Genomic DNA, 15,361 nt, shown 5'->3' with positions numbered 1-15,361 from the left:
CTGTTAGCTTGAAAGTTGTTAGCTGTGTTGGTAGAAGTGATTCTGAGACTTTCTGCAACCTAGGATCCACTTATCACCAAGTCACTTGTTCTATCTGCATAACATGAAGCAATGGATTGCTCATTAATTGATAGAGTCTGGGGTTAGCCTGTCAAAAATTTGGGATTAATTCCAATTTCTTAAGTTGGAAATTACAGACAGTTGAACCCTGATTCAAAATACCATGATTATTGTACATTTTGTACATCATATACAAATCTTTCAGAACAAAATCATGTCTGTCTGTTAGTATTTCCCACTTACTTGGCGTTGAAGTCATCCTGTGACAGGTTGTAGTAGAACTCTTCAATCAGTTCATAGTCTGTCATAGCCTTGTTGATAGCCTCCTGAGGATGGAAATAGGTACTGATGAGACAAAGCCTGGAAACTGGCTTCTACAGCTATTCCAGTCTTAGCCCAGATTAGATTTTTCTTTCCTTGTTTTCTTCCCTTCAAGTCTTTGCAGTCCCCTTCCAATTTGCAAGTTCCATTTTTATGTTTACCGAAGGAAAACATATTGTTTTTACTCAGTTTCTTCCTCCTCCTCTTCTGTTCCAAACACTAACCTCTGACCTGACCAATGACATGATTTGTTGACGTCTGTCACCATGGTGACTGGTGTTGGGTTACATAATGTTGCAATTTCATGGTCTGTTCTGCTCCTGTCACCATATACTAGTAGTACATGTATGTGAATGTGTTTGAGTAAAAATTAACAGGGCAGACCATGTCCGAAGGTAAACATTATGCATTTGCTTTGCAAATGTTACTTCTCTAGTCTTTCAATTGTCTTTTCCCTCCTTTTTTTTTGCTTTTTGCCCATTATCAATATCATTTTTTTATTGCCCACCAACTAAAAATTTCCTAGTTTGTTCTGTAGGTAAGTTTTTGTAGCAAACCTCGTGTGTCTTGAGGGCCTCAGGAATGGTCTTCATCCACTCCCTCTGTTCTGACAGCTCCTCGATGGAGTTGGGCTTGTCATACAGCTTCCTGGAGATCCCCTTGAAGGCTTCACAGGCCTGGTAGAATAGAAAAACATAATATAAGTAACATACAATTGTAGTATTTAAGAGCAGGGCTCGAAATTCATTTTTAGGAATAGGTGCACTGGTGCACCCAACCTAAAAAATTAGGTGCACAAAATTTTTTTGGGTGCACCATATGAAACAAAACCTACTTGTAGGTCTTACTGCTCCTCTTCTGAGCTTGAGGCTAAAATGAGAGCTAACTTCAAAATCTTAAACATTACTACAACGTACAAAGATTTTATTATTTTTCTGATACTTAGAGACCAAGAATATCCGGTATACTAGTATGCACTTCTAATGTTAAAAATTCCTACAAAAATATTTGGGTGCACCAGTGCACCCACAGATAAAAATTAGGTGCACAGCTCCAATTTTGGGTGCACTAAAGTGCACATGCACCCAGTATTTCGAGCCCTGAAGAGAGATATTCTACTGGTAGAATATTGGACATCTAAGTTTTAGCATATCATTTCATAGCACTATTAAACTTTATACTGAGTCTATTACTTATAATCTTTTGGGTGTCAATGCCTCTAGAAACTTCAAAAGGGAATGAAGTAGAAAAATACATGATCCATACCAGATTAAACAAATCTCTCAATATGTGATTATACTTTTACATCAATTCTAATAGCTTAACGCAGGTTCTAACAAGCACGTTGGCAGAACGACGTACTGCACCTGCTCAAAACCTGTAATTGTGTGCATAGCACTTCAGCAGAACATCTCATATAAGGTCGTATTCACACATATAAAGTTGACATTACGTCGGTAGTTTCCAAATGTTATGTCGGAAAAAATATTGTCTGTAACAGGCAAAATTCTGATGCAACGTTGACCAAAAATTCAACGAAAAACATGAAAAATGGGGGTTTTGCCAACGTGCTGTTCTAACATACTCTACCTCATTAGCCTGTACAGCCAACTTCTTGGCCAGCAGTTCTAACACAGCGCTGGCGAGGGCCTTCCGCTTCTTGGCCAGGTTCTGTCGGACGCTGTCCGTGCTCAGCCAGAACGGACCAATCACCACGCTGGAGGGAATGGTGTTCTCGATCTTCTCCTTTTCACGCAGGTGCAGGTCCACCTCTGCCTTCACCTGCGCAGCTGTATTCTCCTGGGAGTCAAACTCCCTACGGACGGGAAAAAGTTTTTGTTGGAGGCAAAATACGCATTTTATAGTTGTGACAGTTTCTTTTCAATTTTGTGGATTACTTTTACAATGAAATTATTCTTTTATCAGTCTGACAGAAAATAAAGCAAGACTGAGTGTTCAGTAGAAGCAAGGAGGTTTAAACCTAGAAACAAAATGTGTTTCCTTGTTGCAGCAGGAAATTTTAAAGTTTCTGTTCAATTGTTTGGAAAGAGATAATCAACAATATTTGCTCATCACTGAACTAATATGAGTGATTGTATACAAATTGTAACTGCCAGTGAGTTTTAAGCAAAAAGCGGATGACAGTTGGGTGATTTGGCTACTGATAATTTGCATGCCTTGAAATAATTTGCATATAAATGATGTAAACAAAACAACGATTGCTCATCTACATTAATTTTACCATTTTATATAATATCAATTCAGTCAATCCTGTGATAGAGCAAAAATACTTCGCATACAAACAGCTTCCTTACATCCTTTGCATCGACATGTAATACTAATTACAATCATTAATTGAAATATGTAAAGTTAATTTCAACTCAGTTTGCAACTTTTCAACAGACACTACAGTATAACTTACAGTAACTGTACTGCAATTGGTAGAACTTACTTGATGTAGGCGTTGATGTCCAAGGCGTTGAGTTCCAGGTACTGTTCGTACTGATGTGCATACGCCTTCATCGGGATAAAGGCCTTCTTGATCGCACGTCGCAGAGTTTCCCTTAACTCCTCCACAAATGGTTCATGCTGGCCGACAGATTCAAGCAGGGGAGTACCGGACCAGAACATGTCCTCCAGAACATACTGTAAAAATGCAACATTTTGTACTGTCATTCAACTGCATTTAGTATTTACCAGAACAGCATGGGGAGACCCTCTTAACTGTAGAGTGAAACCAGACAACATTAAAGGCTTGAAATAACTAACTTGAAGGAGAGAACACAACAAGACCACTGCAACTGGATATGATTTTGAAAATGGTCAGATGTTCCAGATAGCATCCACTACCTTTTGTCAGTGACACTGGTAAGATATTAGAGATGCCATTGGATGTCTAACCTTCATTGACGTGTTTGAAATGTACTTAGATACAAATCTGAGGAGTTAGACATTTCAGATGATGTCCACTATCTTTCATTAGTGACTCAGAATAGATTCTCAGATTATATTCGGTGTTTCTGAGATTGAATCCTGATGATTCTCAGCCACTGATGCTATCTAAAATGTCTGAATCTTCATAGAATTTGTCCAGTTGCTTGGTTTATTTTGTATTCTGTAATGTTCTATGTGGATGCCTAAATTTCATCAACATGACAGTATGTTAAATTATAACTTGTTCTTTCATAGGGACCATAGTTTGTTCTAACAGTAATTTTTAAAAGACTAAGTTTCTGATTACCTTCTCCAGTTGTGGCACTGCAGCTGTAGCAGAGATGCCCTTGTCAAACAGACCCACCATGGAGGTGTCAAAACTGTTGAGCGGTGTGCTGAAGTGGACACCTTGGTTGTCTAGAACCAGGTCAACCAGGAACAACGCATTCTTCTTGGGCCTGAAAAACAAAACAAACACGTTACTTCAAAATTTGTAACATTATCATAATCCACTTCTCTTTTCGTAACATTTTGTTCTTACTTTGTATTTCATGAGCAAAGGATATAATATAATACTCATAAGCACTTGGATGTGAATAAATAAATGTGAATTGAATATAAACAAGCAAAACAAAAATGTGATGATGTGAACTATGTCTTCAGAGGTAGACCACAAGCAGTTTCAAAAAAACTGCCCAAAAAATTTAGAAGCCATGCTTTCCAAAATGTAGTACCTTACACCAAAAATGAAATTTTGCAATTTCAAATAATTCTTGATAATGAATTTTGCTTAACATACACTAAATTAAGTTTCAAACACAGTTCTTAAACTTCAAGAAATAGCTTCAGATTTACTTGAACTTGGAGATGATGAGGTCCTGCCCCCAGGTGAAGTCTTCCTGAAGGTCTAAGACAGAGTGACAGGCGTCCAGTGTCATCTGTACGAAGGCCACAAGAGAATCCTGCACCAGGTACCTCAGGGAGTCCTGCACACACAAAAAAAATCATAATATATTATCAAGTGTTGTACAAAGTACTGAATACTGAATTGAGTATTCATGTTTGCCTTCATGTGACTGTGTACTTTTGTGTGTGTGTACTTTTGTGTGTATGTGGGTGTGTGTGAGTGTGCTTTTGTGTGTGTGTGCTTGTACATGTAAGTGTGTGTGATTTTGTGTGTAATTTTGTGTGTGTGTGTGTGTGTTTGTGTGTGTGATTTTGTGTGTGTGTGCTTTTGTGTGTGTGTGTGCTTTGTGTGTGTGTGTGCTTGTGAGTGTGTGTGATTTTGTGTGTGTGCTTGTGTGTGTATTTCCTTTTGTGTGAGTGTGTGTGCATTCGTGTGTGTGTGTGTGTGTGCATGTGTGTGTGTGTGTAGTAAACTATGAATTCTTGTCGCATGTTCGTCAATCTCTTCAACAATTTGCAGTACACAATTGTACATTTTTCGCATGTAAAATCAACATTCCTACTACAACAAAGCCCCCACCTGCATGGAGAACTTGACCATGTCCATGAAGCGCTTGAGTTTGGAGATCTGGTACACGGCCCAGTTGGTCTCGTGCATGTTGAACCAGCCCTTCCCCACGTCCCGCAGGCTGGTACGGATCGCAGCGCGCAGCGTCGAGATCCAGATGTCCTTCAGGAACAGTTGGACCTGCGGAAAATCAAAATCAAATCTATTAATGCAATTCTAAAACTAGAAAGGTAACATTTGCAAAGCAAATGCATCATGTTTACCTTCGCATAATGTTGGTTTGCTTTTCTTCTCAAATACATGTACATTCATATATATGGTCAGACAGGAGTCTACATCATATAAAATTGCAACATTATGTTTTCCTTCGGTAAACATAACTAGAAAGGTAACAGTTGCAAAGCAAAAAAAATTAATGTATAATGTTTACCTTCGCATATGGTCTGCTCTGTTAATTCTTACTCAAACACATTCAAATATATATGGTGACAGGAGTCTAAATCCCTCCTACTATAAAATTGCAACATGATGTAACCCAACACCAGTTACCATGGTGACAGACGGTCTGGTTCAGGTCATTGACCAGTGTTTGGAACGGAAGAGGAAGAAACAGAGCAAAAACAATTATGTTTTCCTTTGTTAAACACAATAAAAGCTACACTTTGTATATCCAAAATAATTTTTGTACATGAGATCTTCAGTCTAAGGAACACCTAAACCTGCCAAAAGTTAAAATCAAATCTATCAAATTCAATTCCAAAACAAAAGGTATACTTTCTTCTGAAGGTATACTTTTTCAATGTGCTATTGTGTCTCACCTTATTTGCATTGATTAGAGAACTACAATTAAACAAGACATACGAGAAACTCATATCAAGACAATGTTCTAATATATTTTTCACAAAGAAGTGGACCACCCACCTGTGAGCTGGCCTGTCCCTGGGTCTGCTCAAACTCCTCCAGTCTCATACACTTGGGCATGGGGATGTGGAACAGGGACATGCCGGAAACCTTGTTACACTCTGTCCGCACCTGGGACAAACAAAAGAGAACAAATTTCTTCAAAACTTTTCCTTTATCATGGTAGTGTGGATAAACTTAGGCCACACCAATTCAATTTCTTGGTTAACGGATTCGCCCGCTTCATTTTTTTCTGATTTGCAAATAAAAATAAAAATTCAGAATCAACTGCAAAATGCTCATATTTTGCCCTGAACAGTTGAAAACAGTCCTTTTCATCCTAGTTGTTACAGTTATTCCATCTTTCAATGCAGTGGTATCATTAAAAGTTCAAAATTCATTCTTTAAATTTTGAACCAGCTTGGTGTGTGGGCTTCATGGCTCCTATCGTACCATTTTGGGCCATAATAGGATGCCAAGGCCTGTTTTTATTTTTATTTTTATTTTTTTCGCCCGCCCACTCCATTATTTTTCTAGAAAAATCCGTTAACCAAGAAATTAAATTGGTGTGGCCTTAGATTATTAGAAAACTTATAAAGTTACATATATCTGATTATCTAGATTTGGTAGGTATAGGTATCAGTGAATCGAAAGTTACGGTACAAAATCTTAACCCAGTGAAAAGGTCTTGATTCTCCCATCATTAACAAATGGTACCATCATGTTGTTAACCTTATTCCTGCTGCCTAACCCCATAACCAATAGAGAACTGGTAGCCAAATGACTACCTCAGCATGCTACAGGTTAACCCTACCTTCATCATGGCCAAGATGCTCTCCTCTCTTGTCAGAAGTGTGTTGAATTCAAAACTGTCCTTTTGTTCTTTGAAAGGGTAGCTGGGGACATCTGAATAGTACCCTATGGGGGAGGATAATTCAATCAATTATTACTATTAGGATTCATGCATATTTCTTTAAAATCACAAGATTGCACAATCTGATAGGATGGCCAGACAAACATTTTTAGCTTTTTAAGAGTTGAGGATAGTGATGCATACCTAAACCCAATTTTAGGTTCAGGTCCGGATTCAAGTCCAGAGGTTTAGGTTCGGTTCCGGACTTGTAAGTCCGGACCTAAACCCATGGCATATACATGTTGGCAACCTTGCTATGTTGTCTGGGTGAAACTTTGGCCATATAACATGGAGGCCAGTGCTTGACGATGCCCGATGGCAATGTTTTCTTCGTTTTGCAGCAAAGATTTTACAATCTACGGAAGGTTTTAGGTGGTTTGGAAAGAAAAGGGGTATGTGAAATGGTCTTTTATGGTAATAAGTCCGGACTCGGTTCTTGACTTTTAGGTTTTTTTGGACTTGAACCTAAATATTCTTACAAGTCCGGATCCAAGTCCAGTGAACCGGTATGCATCACTAATTAGGATTCATGCATATTTCTTTAAAATCACAAGATTGCACATTCTGATAGGATGGCCAGACAAACATTTTTAACTTTTCAAATGTCAAAGGCAAATGAATGGTGATCTCCTTGGTGCTGAAATGTTGATCAACTGACAAAGTCTTACTGAATGAGCCATTGCAATTGGGACAAGTATATAATGTAATTTGGAGAGAACTATAAGCTTTTTTAGCATTTCTATTAGTACCTGACACAGATACATTTGTTTCCACTAGGGCAAGTTTATCAAAAATGTCAAATTGTGTTAGAAATGTACACAAACCTGTTTACAGGCAAAACTTAACACGAAAAAAAGTAATTCACAATCCATCTCAAAGGTAAGAAATATTGTTAAAATCTTATTAAAATTATTAACAAATACATAATGAACTTATTGACAGCGACAACAAAAGTACAGCGACTTTCGTAAGGTCTTAAACTACATGTAGTCATACAGACAGATACGTGCACTGGGTAAACAAAATTGACCTATATGTACAAAACAATAGATGAATCAATTTGTAAAGAAGAAAATGGTGTCTGACCTTTTTCCGGCACCACCTCCTCCACCTTCTCAGGCACAGTGACGTAGGCAAACGTAGCCGGGTTCTGTTCAACAACCTTGTCAAACACCATGCGGTTCATGGAGCGCGCAAAGTCGATGTTCACTTCCTTTCGCAGCCGCTCAATGTAGTTGTCCAAGCTGGAGAAAAGAAAAGTAATACATTGCGTAACCTTCTTTTGTAAGGAAATTGCTGAAAAATGAAGTCTTACACAACATGAATAAACACTAGAAAGGCAACATCTGCAAGCAAATACAGCATATTTCACTCCATCTCCCTCCATATCACATACACCTGTACAAAGCTGGAACATTCGAAAATAACGTCATTTCAAAGTCATTCCAGTCCAAAAAGGACTTCCCCCAATTTGATCTCATGCAAGAATGGACTCTTCCGGGGGTATCCCATTTAAAATGTATCTTAAACATTATTGATCAGTAATACAAAATAAATACATGTTTTGATAATAGTAATAACCTACTTCTTGTCTTTAAGGAAAGGCGTGTCCTTGGCCCACTTCAACATCTTCTGAAACGAGGCGGGTTCCACCTCCCCCATACCGTCCATGGGCATGCAGTCCACGTACAGGTTGTAGCGAATCAGCGACTCCGTCAGTTTTCGCGCCCTCACGGCGTCAGCGACTCTTCGGGTGAAGACTGCGGGGTCCTCCGCGCAGAACATGAGGCGAACCCTGGGGATCCAGTACTGGTTACTCATGAAGATTCTCGTCTGTGGGCCTGGGGAACAGAAGGGATATTTATGTTTACCCAAGGAAAACATATTGTTTTTGCTCAGTTTCCTATTCTTCTTCCGTTCCAAACACTGGCAAATGACCTGAATTCTTGACGTCTCTCACTATGGTAACTGGTGTTAATCAATCAACCAATCAATCTAATTGTTTATTTTCAATTGACTTCAAAGCACCAGGCTGAATTTCGTCAATTCATTAAAAAAAAATTTTTATACATCAATTATAAAATCATTAATGGTACTGTCACAACATTAATGGTACTGTAACAGTAAAATTGTTAATGGTAAATTAATACGTAAAGAGCATCTTACTTTTAAAACATAAGGTGTACAAGTACAAGTACAATATAATAAAACCCTGACAAGGCATAAAAGGCAACAATTGTCAACAGTGTTGGTGTTGGGTTACATAATGTTGCAATTTCAGAGTAGGAGGGATTTATACTCCTGTCTGACCATATATATGAATGTAGTTGAGTAAGAATTAACAAACAAAATTAGTCAACAACTAACCATTTCTTGTGTAGATGCTGTCATCAGGCAGAGGTTTGTTGGCCAGTTTTCCGTGTTTGTCTAACTTCTGCACCAGGTACAGCTGTGTGTCAGGGTTATACTCCAGTACACCCACCTCACACCAGTGGTAGAAAATGTTAGGATCCTTTGGGTCCTCTGCAAGAACAAACAATTGGTCAAAAACCACTTAATTTCGGAAACTTTCAAAGGGATTTTCTATCAAAGAACTAGAAGTATAAGTCAGACTATCACAGATACAGCAGAGGTAGAATCATAGTCTGACCAGAAGAACACAAAATTACATGAAGGCCATATTGCAAGAAAGTATGGAAGAGACCTATTCAAAGCATTGACTGATGCAATCATGTTGCGAGTCAGAATTTAAAGTCTAAGGCAAGTCATGATCTTCAAGTATGTACGATTATTTATTCTGGCTACTACCTACATGGCAAGTAGCTTATAATATTAGTACATTTTAGCAGTGTTTTGACTAAACTATAAAAATGCTAGTTGCTACATACATGTATGCAGAAAAGAACATAGTGAACTATAATTATCATGTTCTAAATTCAGTTTTCACATCAAATCATAACATGGATGGTGTTGAAGAAAAAGACTCAAATGGTACAAAAATGTTTCTTCTTGTTTTTTTCTTATTTTCTCCATTTGTGGACAAATTTTTGTACACCGATGAAGAGAAGTTAACATATTATAAGACCTCCAAATGTATTATGTAAAGAAGATTCATTAAACTTTTCTCAACTTATGCTGTTGACAGACACACACAGATCCACAAAAACATAACCTTTACGAAGGTAATAAAAACTCACTTCTGTCCAGACTATCTACGGTAGGTAGTAGCGCCCTGCCCGGTACGGGTTTCTGTACGCCGTCCTCCAGCCCCATCCTGATCCACTCCTCCGGCGTACGACAGTCGTACTCCGTGTTATCGAAGATGTCCAGCGGGAGATACGGCGGGAATGGAGCAGGGTCTTTGTCGCACGCATTCAGTTGTACTCTAAAGAAAACAAAACAAACACTAGAAAGTTAAACATTTGCATGTATAATGTTTACCTTCTTACTCAAACACATTCATATATGTATATATAGTCAGGCAGGAGTCTAAACCTCTTCTGCTTTAAAATTGCAACATGATGTAACCCAACACTAGTTACCATGGTGACAGATGTCTAGTTCAGGTCATTGACCTTATGTGATTGGAGAAGAAACAAAGCAAAAACAATATGTTTTCCTTTGGTAAACATAATAAGGAACATAAAAATGTGTTACTACTGCTAACCAAAAGAGACAAATTAAAGTTTCTGAATCAATAAAATTCTATGAACTTCATATATCAGCTTATATTTACTAATTCCTTGACAACTTGCCAAAATATTTCTAGTAAAGCATTTTACTGACTTGTGCATGGTTATAGCATTTGAAATCTTCATAATCTCATTTACCATGAAAGATAAACTTTAATTTAAACATTGTTAATCATTATATTTTTCTGCCGCTGATAGAATTTTATCACAAATTTTGGTACCTTACAGAATATAAGATAAACTATGAGGGTAAAATTTATGAATTTATGTATCATAAAGAAGTAATAAAGAGTACTTTACCTGTGTTCCTTGGACACATGTTTTGGCATGAGTCTTGTGACATCGATGCCTTCGTTTGCAAGCAGGTCATTCAAGTCTTGTTTACTATAATGCCTCTTTTGTCTGTAAAAAAAACAAAAAGGGATATTCTCATTTGATTTGGAAAAACTTAAAGCTCTGCAACAACTTAAAAAACAATAAAATTCATTAACATAAAACAGATATTTTAAATGCATTAAATGCACGAAATTAAGGCCACACTAATTTAATTTCTTGGTTAACTGATTTTTCTAGAAAAATAATGGAGCGGGTGGGCGAAAAAAAATAAAAACAGGCCTCGGCATCTTATCATGGCCCAAAATGGTACGATAGGAGCCATGAAGTCAACACACCAGGCTGGTTCAAAAATTAAACAATGAATTTTGAACTTTTAATGATACTACTGCATTGAAAGATGGAATAACTGTAACAACTAGGAAGAAAAGGACTGTTTTCAACTGTTCAGGGCAAAATATGAGCATTTTGCAGTTGATTCTGAATTTTTATTTTTATTTGCAAATCAGAAAAAAATGAAGCGGGCGAATCTGTTAACCAAGAAATTAAATTGGTGTGGCCTAATGACCTGTTCCAAAATGGGGGTGTCTTCTTACCTTTCCATTTCTATCTTCCTTGGTGTCTTCCCAGGCTCGACGTAGTAAGGAAGCTGCACCTTGGGCGCGAAGGCTTTCTCGGGGAAGTCTGACTTTGTCAGGATCTCTGTGGTTGGTCCATAAACCTGCTTCTCAAGCAGAGGTTTCATGTCCTGGGGCGTCTGGAATGTCGTGACTGGAAAATACAAGGAACGGTTACAGGTCGTTCAGTGTGATACAGCTAGCTGCCGCTGCGCCAAGTGCCTGCGAAGCTGGCGTGTTACGCCGAATGGCGGTCATACTGGCTATACTGATACAGATACAGATACAGAACGGTGTAAAAAGTGAATTTCAAAGTGATCTTGAACCAGTTTAAGCTCACTTCAGAGCTAATCTTCCACTGGTCGTGACAGAAAAGACAGACGCTGTGTACAGTATTTACTGGTTCATTGTACCAGGGAAATTCCCCTAGCTCTTTTTGACAAGCACAATGAACATGCTCGTTGTGTCCTAAGGACTGCGACACTTTCCAATAGCTTGCATGTCGGGTGAGTGACGACAGCCGGGATTCAAACTCCCAACCTCTTAGTCCTGAGAGGCAGGGGACGCTAACGACTGGACTACGCATTTGATTTTCTCAAAAGCTGATGAAGGAATTAAAAAAATTGGCAAAACCAAGAAGGCCTAACTCAATTCCTATACCGTGCTTGCACTATCAACTGTTTACTATAGAATCCAAGTGTTTTCAGATCAAAATTTAGTGAAAAATACTTTTTCTTCCCTTTAATCAAGATATTCTGGCTTTATCTTGATTTGAAATCGTCCAAACCAGTCTACAATAATGACGTGACATGGTATTGTATTGCCAGTCATATACTATTACAGTTACACAATAAGAGCCTAAACAGGTTGTATAGTGTAGTTGACAATGTACACTGATCAAAATAGACTTACAAACAAAGGGCACTGTCTATTGTTACAACATGGGGCTGCTGTCTTAGGTTTCACTGACTACGCAGCACTTTTTTCATGCCTACGATTTTTACACTGAGCTTCAAACATTTTTTTTTGCTTCTTCTTTAAGTTGAACGTTTAAAGGACAACTTCCTGGATAATAAATGATCCAAAAAATCTCTTAAAAAGTCTATTCTTTGTTGAAGTGCCAGAAAATGTACTTTTTAAAGGCAAAGTTGACATACCTTTTGGAGTGTGTTTTTCCTTCCCAATATTCCATAGTGTGTCCTGCTGTGTTTGTGGCCCACTTAAAACATTCTGTAAACGCATAGAAGGATTGGTTAATAATTATATACAACTAGAATTCTGATAGTATAGCACTTCAAGGAAAATCTACAAATTGTTTTAGGCCCAACATCATCAAAACCCAGAGACAAGATGTGTCAATGATGGGACAAATTATCTATGGAACACAAAAAGATGGACACATTGGCCAGGTCCTTAGGCCACACCAATTTAATTTGTTGTTTCTCAGATTTTTTCAGAAAAAACATGAAGCGACAGGATGAAAAAAAAACAGGCCAAGGCACCCCATGATAGCCAGAAATGTTACAATATGAGCCATGAAGTGAACATACCAGGCTGGTAACTATAATTAAAACAATAGAGTTTGAACTTTTAATGAAACAAAATTGCATTCTTACATTGAAAAACTTTAAGAACTAGGAAGAAAAGGACTTTCTTCAACCGTTGGGGTCAAAATATGTCTTTCATTGAGCATTTTGCAGTTAATTTAGAACAAAAAATTTTTTTTTTTGCAAATCAGAAAAAAATGGACAGGGCGATGCGAGAAGCAACAAATTAAATTGGTGTGGCCTTAGTACATAATATTATATGTGGTCACTTGTGACAACAAATGACAACACATATTAAGTTACTTACCCCCAGGTTTCTCTCAGCCTGGTGTGGAAGAATATCGGAGTAGAAACCTCGCTGTTGGATCTGCGGGTATCTGTGCGGACCCTGGCTGGACCGACCACGTAATCTCGCACTGGTGGCCGAGAACTGTCGCCCCTGCGACGTTTGGGGCGTCTTCGGCGTAAAACTCATCTTTACTTAATCTGTGAAGGCATGAAATTAAGAGAACATATTTAATAAGGATAAATTACTATTCTCTAACTGAAAAAATTCTGGTAAGTCAATTTTGTTCAGTTTAATTCTCATTTATTCTTATGTATTTTACAACTCAGATGAACTTTCATGCTAGTAAGAGAACATATTATTAGGAAAATGGCTAGGGTTGACTGTTTCTAAACAATTGCTACATTCAGATACAAATAAAAGGCAATTGAAGAAAAAATGCAGATAAGAAAATGATCTGTCAATGCATTAAGATCTATTATGGATATGTAGTTGTGAGAAAATTTGGTAAACAATTTGTACAATCATAAGTTGATCATATCATTTATCAAAATTCTCCTTTTCTTTTAATACCTCACATACCATATCATGAAGTGTATTACTATTAAATCATAAATACTATGTTTACAAGTAGAATTGTTTATCACAACTTTGTTGTTGATGTGTAATTATCAATATTATCAAAACTTCAGAATCATTAGAAAATTCAGGAAATTATCAGAATCCTCTAATCAAGGAGCTTTCTAATAGATAATAAACTTAATTTTATCAAAATAAGCCAAGAAAACTTCCCCAAAATCATTTTAATTTTCATGAAAATAAGAGAATTCAAAGACACATTAACACTTAAAGTAGGCCCATGCCTCGAAATTAACTTTTCTTCCTATATTGTCCCAGTACTGTCCCAAAAATAAATTTTAATTGTCCCAAAGTGAGGATGAACTGTCCCAACCTGTTTTTTTTTTTGGGGGGGGGGGGAAGTATTGTATGACTTTGACTTGACGTCAACTTTATTCTGCTTATGTTCACTCCCAGGCACACTATAACTGCAGAGTAGACAGGAAATTTGGGGGACTTTTCCGGATCCAAAAGCCGGGATGTGTGCCTGATAAACAAAAGAAGGGCTGACATTCTGATGATGATTATTTTCATTGTCCAAAAAGTGTCTTTTTAGTTGTCCCAGCCTAAATTTTAGTGGTCAGTGGCGATTGGACCACCTTTAATTTCGAGACCTGAGGCCTAAACGCAATCAACACGCAAGTATTTTCCATGTCGTGACAGAGGTGACAGTATTTGGTCGAAGTTGTGGCTGATCAATAAATGATAATCTATGGCTCCACATTGTATTCGAACCGTCATCTAGGCAGACAGCGACCAAAGCAATGATAATGACTGACCAAAGCAATTTATAGATTCACTACAGGCCTCGATCTTTTGAAACCTCTAGCTAGTACTACTGAAACAGGAATGAAAAATTCATTAGTAGTATGTCACGAGAGATAGACTTTCAATTCGCACGCAACTTTTAAACGAGAAATTTGTTCAATTGGCACCGTATTTTGAGCCTTTTTTCTTCTTATTTTGGTGCTTTCTGTACTTCAAGTGACATTTAAATCCAAAATATACCTTCCATGTGAACGTTGTTATTATTTTGCAAATGCTCAATCCAAGTAATTTTCCATGGTTGTTACGCCCCCCTCCCACACTGATTTTTGTTTTGCGAGGCTACAAAAGAGGCATAAAAACAACTTTAAACGCTCTACAAACACCATAAAGATACATAAACAAACTTTCTAACTTACCGTACAACGGATGTGAGATGAAATAGTGTTAAATAGGCGCAGGGAACATCAGAAAACGTTCGTGAGAAGTTTGGAAACTTCAACTTGTGTTCCTCTCTCTTTACGCCATTAGCGAAAATCCAAGATGGTGGATAGCAACGCTTGGTTGTTAGGGACGTGATTTCATAAACATATCCCGGCATGCAACACCCCGCCAAATTTAAAACGCCATCGCTTTGAGGCATTTATAAGACAAAAACAAACGGAGAATAACATTTATAAAGCTGTATTTTTAACAACCAATGTACAAGGACAGCAAAAAATCACTTGAAGGAAACATATAAGTTTCAAAGTCTTTGTATTTTCTGGAAAGCGCCGTCTACCGATAGTTGAAAGCATTGCAAGTGTGTCATAGACGCTCAACTCAAATGGTTTTCATGCTATGAAGAAAACTTTCGGAAAGATTTGAATTCACTATTTTCAAGTCTCTTTCTTCCTGTAAC

At 37.6% G+C, this 15,361-nt stretch overlaps 1 protein-coding gene across 1 annotated transcript in view; it reads right to left on the bottom strand.

The window, feature by feature from the left end:
- The window catches only part of LOC109467410 (dynein heavy chain 1, axonemal-like), an 81,879-nt gene extending 66,880 nt beyond the window's left edge, over nt 1–14,999 (bottom strand). Inside the window, exons 1-18 of the mRNA XM_019765365.1 lie at nt 14,880–14,999; nt 13,099–13,277; nt 12,402–12,474; nt 11,224–11,398; nt 10,595–10,696; nt 9,800–9,987; nt 8,970–9,125; nt 8,188–8,443; nt 7,689–7,846; nt 6,504–6,607; nt 5,711–5,821; nt 4,802–4,969; nt 4,171–4,301; nt 3,623–3,773; nt 2,834–3,027; nt 1,972–2,197; nt 939–1,058; nt 304–386 (exon numbers count right to left, since the gene is read on the bottom strand). Coding sequence (XP_019620924.1) covers nt 304–386; nt 939–1,058; nt 1,972–2,197; nt 2,834–3,027; nt 3,623–3,773; nt 4,171–4,301; nt 4,802–4,969; nt 5,711–5,821; nt 6,504–6,607; nt 7,689–7,846; nt 8,188–8,443; nt 8,970–9,125; nt 9,800–9,987; nt 10,595–10,696; nt 11,224–11,398; nt 12,402–12,474; nt 13,099–13,266 — 2,564 coding nt within the window. The 5' untranslated portion in view covers nt 13,267–13,277; nt 14,880–14,999. The remainder of the gene's footprint in view (nt 1–303; nt 387–938; nt 1,059–1,971; nt 2,198–2,833; nt 3,028–3,622; nt 3,774–4,170; nt 4,302–4,801; nt 4,970–5,710; nt 5,822–6,503; nt 6,608–7,688; nt 7,847–8,187; nt 8,444–8,969; nt 9,126–9,799; nt 9,988–10,594; nt 10,697–11,223; nt 11,399–12,401; nt 12,475–13,098; nt 13,278–14,879) is intronic.
- Nucleotides 15,000–15,361: the final 362 nt, after the last annotated feature.

The sequence above is a fragment of the Branchiostoma belcheri genome, unplaced genomic scaffold (assembly GCF_001625305.1).
Source record: "Branchiostoma belcheri isolate BF01 breed outbred unplaced genomic scaffold, Haploidv18h27 scaffold18, whole genome shotgun sequence".
NCBI classification, from domain to species: Eukaryota; Metazoa; Chordata; class Leptocardii; order Amphioxiformes; family Branchiostomatidae; genus Branchiostoma; species Branchiostoma belcheri.
This window is presented reverse-complemented; position numbering and strand designations above follow the sequence as displayed.